Below are 7,896 nucleotides of genomic sequence, written 5' to 3'. Positions count from 1 at the left end.
CACATTAACCTCAGTACATCGGTCGGTATAATAATAATCAATTCAATACACTGATTGAATGCAGATAAATATCTTGTTAAATACTACCGGCTATATTTTATTTTTATTTTCCGTAACAAAAATGTAACAATTTATTTCGTTGAAGTCCGCGTAATATCGTTCAATTCATTTGGCTTTCATTCGCTTAAGTAATATTTCCGATGGAAGCGATTTCAATCTGTTTATGAGCTTTGATTGGCTGCCGAAATGTAAAGTGAGGGCTGTAGTTGGCAACGCATGTGCATTGGGGCGCGAAGTTGCCGAGCCGGGGCCGAGAAAGCCCAGTGCTTCGCAGTCGCGCTTCGCCTCCGCTCGAGGGCGCACGTAGCGCTCGCTACGCGGCTACGGACTACGAACTTCTACGTACTCGAATCGTAGCAATGCCGAACCAAGTGTAAAGTTTCTCCGAAAGTTGAGATGTGACTTGAATGATGTTGTTAGGAAAACTTTTGTCCTACATACATTTCGGACTTGTCTTCCATGTAGTGATTTGTTTTAAGGATAGTATAGGTAAGCCAACGTTTTTCTATTAGTGCCTGTCATGCTATCCTAGACTGGGAATAGCCGTTGCCTAGCATAACGCAAATTAAACCACGATAAAGCAATCTTCTACCGTTGCCGTGACTAGAGTGTATAAAGTTAAACGTCTACGTTTAATCTGCATTCAAAATTTTGCTAATTGCTAAAAGAAAATCCATGCGGTTTCGTTAGAATTAGTTAGTTTGAAGTTATTATTTATGGCTCTTTTTAAAGTAGGTTCTTGCATATTAATTAAAACACTTTTTTTAATGGTTTTAATTTTGACTATGATAGGTATTACGTGTTTTTCAAGCATTTTATTTTCCTTCTTTGTTTGATGACTTAAACCAATAAGTTTAGATATTAATAAACTAGGCAGGTTCTACAATAGATATTATCACAAAAATACTTTTCAATATTTAGTATATAATACCTATTTATACAAAATAAATATATATTTCTTTCATTTTAGCAGTACTCATTAATCTTAGCCTATCTTCCTCTAAATAGGTAATTTTTCTCTGCAGTCTACACTAAGAACATTAGTCAAATCCTATTCTTATCTTATGCGCCGGGTGTGCACTGCCGGGGCGTCGTCGTCCTCATCATATTTTTTATATTTGTCGACTCAGCTTATTTGTGAAAATCGTCAGACGAAATTAAAAATAGAATACGTTTGCGTTCAGAGTACGTCCTTATTTGGGGAGTGTGGGAATATTTTAAATAAAATAACAACCGAATGGGTAGGCAGAGGCGTGTAGTACGGTCACGATCATTAGTACTAATATGTTTACACTTTGAAACCATGTCACATTAACTTTTTTGACAAATGCAACCGTAAGTTTCATTAAATGTTAAATAATGATAGTGCGACAGGGTTCTAAAGTGGGTAAATGATATTACTCATTACTGTACACCGACTCCCCGACTTTTTTTTTTGACGTGACTTATTGTAGATTTGCCGCAGATGGCATTAACTACTTGGCCGGACAAATGGGGAGCGCTGAAGGCTCTCACCCGCCCGACACCCCGCCAGATATGTTTAAGTCCTATGTAATAGGGGGCGAACCTATAACCATGTGATATCAATTGTCAAATTCAGTGGTTTAAAGCTCGAGCCGGGATTCGAACCAGTGACACTACGATGTACAGTCATGAGCAATATAATGTACCCACTTTAGGACTCTGTCGCACTAACATATTTGACATTTAGTGAGATTTACAGTTCAATTTGTCAAAAAAGTTAATGTCACATGGTACCAAAGTGTATACATATTAATGCTCGTGGCCGTATGTCACGCGTTCTCCGAACAGGGCTATCACAGATTAATAAAACCTATAGTAATCGTATTCTAAATAGTACATAAACACCCTATATAAATCCCCACTGCTGGGCATAGACCTTCCCTCAATCAACCAGATGAAGTATGAGCAAACTCCACCACGCTGCTCCACAGCGGCTTATATTTATTTATTTTACATTAAAACAGTATTTTCCCACTAATCGAGTGAATGATATTGAATAACTTATTAAGTCTTATCCACCTATGACGGAGCAAAATAATCGTATTAAAATACACACTACAGTATTTTCGTGGAACAGAAATATTCATAAAACTGAATACGTTCTCGTGTATCGGAAAGTTCGCAGCGCAGTTGGCTATTATGATTGGAAAAGATCTAAGTACAAAGTAGTCTTTTGCCTTGAGTGATACGTTAGCAGAATATGTACAAAAACTTTAGTTGCTGAATATAATACTCGCTTTGAAAACTAAAAAAGAAAGTAAACAATTTTTATACGTACCTAACACAGCTGTACCCAAAACTTAGCACTCTCTTCTATGCCTGCATTTGACCTGAATATATACATACTTCAACACTTTTCCACCTGGTTATGCCATCTGCGAGTCCTAGTACGTCGTAAAAACTTATTCTTCCCCTAAACGGCTAGTAAAAAGTAACAAGTTCACTAGCAAACAATTTGTGTAAGTAAATATGTCGAACTGCAGACGAGCGGAACATCGCGCATGTTCGCAAATTAGCTGTTTGTTTTACAACTAAGAGAGTAGGTACTTGTAACATGCTCCCAAGAACTCGAACAACCTTTTGAGTCACAGTACTTACATAACTGAAGCCCACTTCTCTTCATTACAACTATTGAGAACACTGTTTTGGAGCCAACAAGTCATCAACCTGTACGACAGCCTAATTGTATTGCTAAAGATCAATTTCGAATAGAATTGTAGCGTGGACAGCGATTCCCGGAACGGCGACTGCTTGACATCACATCTGTCATTTACATGTACAGTTCAAAACACAATTTTAATCACGCTACATACAATATTTTTTTTCCACTGAAATAATTGCATTTTTGGTTCATTTTTGTTTCATAATATTGAAAACCTTTCAGCCTGTTTTATAAATGCAGTAATCTTATGGGATTAAATATGTGATACAAAGCTACTAGGTATATATACTTACATCTTATCTCGATATTTTTTTTAATATATACTTATATCTTTTCGGATGGCTGGTTACTGGCACCTACTCTCAATTATCAATACAATCTTGTCTAATCTAGCCTACAAGATCCGACTGCTGAGCAAAGGCCTCCTCTTCCTCTTCCCATCATCGCGATCCTGAGCGCATTCCAGCCAGTCCCTCCGGCAAGCGTCCATGTCGTTGCGCCATCATAAGACACAACGCGTGACGATCCGTGCGTACCGCTCAGCGTGCATGCGACAAGCATGTCCGGCCCAACCTCATTTAAGTCTGCCATCAATACAATACAAAGTGCTTATTGGATACTGAAGAAACACATTATTTAAACAATCTCAGAGTAATAGTTGTTACAAAAGCGGCCTTATTGCGTAGCTAGCACTTTATGCTGTTAGGTATAGGATATAATTAAGTTTATCAATTAATATATAAATGATAGTTTTAGTAGCAGCAATGATGGATGATGATGTGATAACTTTTAAGAACCGATGTGGAGAGGTTTAAATTAATAAAACACATTGTCATCAATAGACTCTTATTTATGTATATAACGTTTATATTTTTAATAATTCTAGAACAGGCGCACACACATAAGCTTCGACGTCCTTTCGTGTTCTTCTCGTACACTGTGTGGCGTATTCTCATTATCTCTCTAGTACTCGAAGAACCTATGAACTCTGCAGCGGGTTCGCTGGGAGAGCATCACCTCGTCAATTACTTATAAACGTAAAAATAGATGAATCCCACCTGATGTACTTTCAAGCAGCCGTAGCTTTACCGTACTTGTTAGGCGCTTGCTGCTATAGGTCCACTCCGGCCTGCTATCGCTTCAACATCATCCTGCGCCCACGTGGTTACTCTCAGGCATTGCCTAAATTCTTATCCCGGACTAAGACTTTTCACCTCATCACCTCAGCATACAAGTAAGTTCGCACTCAGTTGGATCTTGAGCAATCTTGGTGGCTTTTAACAGATCAATAGCAACTTCTGTTCCCAGGGAAGAGTGACACTCTTTATGATACATAACGATGATAAGCAGCAATGATTCGATTATTTCGATTATTCGAGTATTTTTATGTAAAAATAAATAAAGTGGATACCTAGGTATTTACATATATTTTAATAGCAAAGGTAAGTATAGCCGAATTACTTTATTGACAAACCTTTCCTTCAACTCTGAAATTGGTAAACGGATGCATTCGTTGTCTTCCAACTTTTTGAAAAACTGGTGACTTTCACATCAGAGAGTAACGTTCAATGAATTTCGTCCAACCTTAGCATATAGGTAACTCGACCAGTCCAGTATCGACCATTCTTTTTCTTGATTATTTGGCAAAATTTATCAACGAATAATTCCAAACACTGATAACCACACAATAGGAGTACTTTGTTTCATCCTTGTTTCACAATTTTTTGATACTTTTATTGAATTTTTACAATGAAATTGAAATTTATTCTATAAAAATAACAATAGACATGACAAATGCTTGACATGACAGGAACATTATTTATTATTTGTAATTTTATTACTTATAATATACTAAACAGTCAAAACATACATACCAAAAACTGTAAATTAGATTGAAAGAAGATTACATGCTATGATAATTTATTAAAATTGTTCAATTTTATTTGATCCTAACTAATAAATAGAACAGAATAAATTCGAATGTGAGTTTGATTGTGTGTTACGTTACAGCACAGCAATAACTAATAAAATAGTACTACCTATAGAAAACACTCTCCACGCGTTTGGAGCCAGGGACAAATATTTTAGGTACTATTATTATTATTATTATTATTATTACTTATTAGGTATTACTTATCTAAATCAAAATTCATTTTATATTATTCAGGCAACGGGTTTAATGATTATAATCATGGTACCTACTTAAACATAATGGTTATGTTTGGTATTCTTGTAACACCTGTTTTTAGACTTCCGACAAGGCTGAATCGCATGCGAGTTTTTTTTTGACGTGACTTATTGTAGATTTGCCGCAGATGGCATTAACTACTTGGCCGGACAAATGGGGAGCGCTGAAGGCTCTCACCCGGTAATCGCATGCGAGTGTGTGCCTCCGCGCTTGGAAAAAGTTGTGTCAAATTAACATTTATCGAATGACGATGGCAACTTAAAAAAGATTAAGATGACCAAAGACTAGGCTGTATGGGTTAAGCTCCCTTTGCATGCCTTATTTTTAAAGTGGTGTGCCACGTCAATGATGTTGAAATGATGTTAAAATCTTTTGGTGAGTTTTTTTGTGATTATTATCTCTGAACTTTGGCTAAAATAAGTTCCACATGTCCATGACAATGGCTTAATCTCACTATCTTTCTTTCAGTGTAAAACCCTCAGAATAATAATAACTGTAAAACCACCTAAAAATCATTGGCTTAGTACATTGACTATCGATTATGCTGTTATACCGTCACACGTAATGTGGTTTACCTATGTTTCCGCGTCTTAACGGGGTAGGCAGACCTGTAATATGTCGTTTTGTTGCAGGGTTCAAAGTCCAACTTGGATGTCTATCTTCAAGGGCTACCTGGGGAGTTCCCCATTAAGATAATGTTGTGCTTACACTCGGAGTAATTGTCTTCTACATCTACATCATGCTTTTCGTATAGGACCGGCTATCCAGCGGTTTGCTTCATGATTTTGCCTAAGACCTGCCGTCCAGGCACTTAATATATCACTTTTTGGGTGAAACTTTAGCGTTTAAGTGGTTTGACTAAGCTTTGCTTGATTGTAATAACAGGATTATTCCTAAATTTGTGTTATCATGAAATAACCTAGACATGCTAAACTCTTTGCTGTATAAGAAGAAGTAATGTTAATATACATTTTTTAAAAGTGAAATTTTTAATTCCATCCCCTTTGCTTTGCTTGCAATAGGAGAGTATCATGTTCAAGGCGCCCAATCCTACTCTCTATTTTTTTGCACTCTATTAAGATCCCTTTTATTCTCTGAGTTCGGCAACTAACACCTATGCCCCGGGGCCAACCCTTTCTCAATGCCCTGCCGACGGCGTCCTAGAGGTAGGGTGGGCTCATCCCCACACAGAGGCTACGCAGGAAGTTTCATCCTTCGAAATATCCATTACAAGATTTTTAAAGCAGAATTTAACTTAACGAGCCCTATGTTTGCGCCAGCCTGTATTTACATGATAAATGTACTTAATTATTTTTTTCAATATTCTACCCCTTCGAGGATACAGACGTGATGCTATGTTATGTCCTTTATTCCCTGTAGTTCTAACTGATCAGTTCTACCGTAGAACTATTGTATTATTTCACAATATAAAGAAGGTATAGGTCTTTTTAAAACAATGTTTATAAAAATATATTATTATATCAAAATGGAGTTTCATTAGTTGCAGCCATTTTCTCCACATAAGTACCTATAATTATTATGTTTCTTAAAAGGTAAGTAGCTAGGAAAATAATAAGAGGAAAATTAATTGTAAGTATTTGTCTATTTAAACCAAATCATAAATAAAAAGAATAGGTCTAATACTACTACTTATATAAAAACAACGAACTGAAAAGTATAAGAAAACAGCAAAACAGTTTTTACCATAACTGTACAATAACGTCAAAACTCGCTCGACGTAAAGGGGAAATAAGGCCACTCGCCGTAAAGAGAGTCGCCGTAGCGCGGGTCGCCGTTCGGAAAGTCGCTGTCAACGCTACAATTCCAAATTTATCATTTTCAGCCGCTGAAATTAGATGACGCCATGTTTGTTTTAAATAGCCATGCTTTTGTACGCTATTTGTTTATTACTTATAATCTTCAACCGTATTTATAACGGTTTTATTACACCTGGAAATATCGTAAGCTGCATTTATTAGACTTGAACAAACTTGGACTTGGACAAATACGGAAGTGTCTAATGTTAGACACCGTATGTACGGAACGCTCGTATTTATAATTAATTTAACTTTTCAAAAACCTAATAAAAGACTATGACGACTGAAATAAAAACAAGTTTTGCATTTAAATGCAAATGCCGTTGAATACGCGTCAGCTGACTACGGCAACTCGATATATTTATGACGGCGTTGTCACGTTTTGACACTGCAGTTTTTCTAAATAAATGCTTGAACAGAACAAAGCAATTTCGAATTTATCGGTTCTATAAATGCGTGTATTTTCCTACCACCTACACGAAGCAAGTTTAAAATACGAGCTTCCACGTTTATTTTATAGAATAAAGCTCTTGATAGAATTTACTTTATTGAGACAGAAATTCACAAATAGAGCATCTTTAATTAACCGAAATCATTTCTACTTAATGTCTTGAAGTTACCTGGAAATCGCAGACTCATTAGTAGAAAAAACAATAGGTTGTCACAGCTATGTCAATAAATTGATACCCTCTGTAACATGACTACCTAAATAAAATGTCAATCTTTCTTTCATAAACGTACTATACATCAGTTAGGGACATAAAATTCGTTTTCGTTAAGCTTTTCCGCATACGAAAATAAATAAGCGAAGGGCAGATTTCGCGATTAGGTGCTTACTTTTGGGATTCGGAAAGATGAAAACTTGCAGCTACTTGTAAAACGTGTAAATATTTCACGGCAGAATAAGTGAAGGAAAACATCGCGAGGAAACCCACATTCCCGATAAATGCGTTTCGGAGGTGTGTGACCAAACCTATATTGGGCTGGTTTTTCCTTTGGGTTTAAAGGTCAGACAGGCAGTTGCTTCTATATAAAACTGAACCTGTCAAATCTTCAGGTTAGGTAAGTGGATCCTGTGAAAAACGGGATGACGCTAAGAGATGATGATTTCACGGAAGAATAAAATTATCTGAAATACGAAGATA

General features: G+C 36.5%; 1 protein-coding gene across 1 annotated transcript in view; it reads left to right on the top strand.

Annotated features, from left to right (window-relative positions):
- The first annotated feature begins 351 nt into the window (after nt 1-351).
- LOC126370388 (lachesin-like) overlaps nt 352-7,896 on the top strand; it is a 55,919-nt gene continuing 48,374 nt past the window's right edge. Inside the window, exon 1 of the mRNA XM_050015225.1 lies at nt 352-549. Coding sequence (XP_049871182.1) covers nt 468-549 — 82 coding nt within the window. The 5' untranslated portion in view covers nt 352-467. The remainder of the gene's footprint in view (nt 550-7,896) is intronic.

The sequence above is a fragment of the Pectinophora gossypiella genome, chromosome 10, assembly GCF_024362695.1.
Source record: "Pectinophora gossypiella chromosome 10, ilPecGoss1.1, whole genome shotgun sequence".
Taxonomy (NCBI): Eukaryota; Metazoa; Arthropoda; class Insecta; order Lepidoptera; family Gelechiidae; genus Pectinophora; species Pectinophora gossypiella.
This window is presented reverse-complemented; position numbering and strand designations above follow the sequence as displayed.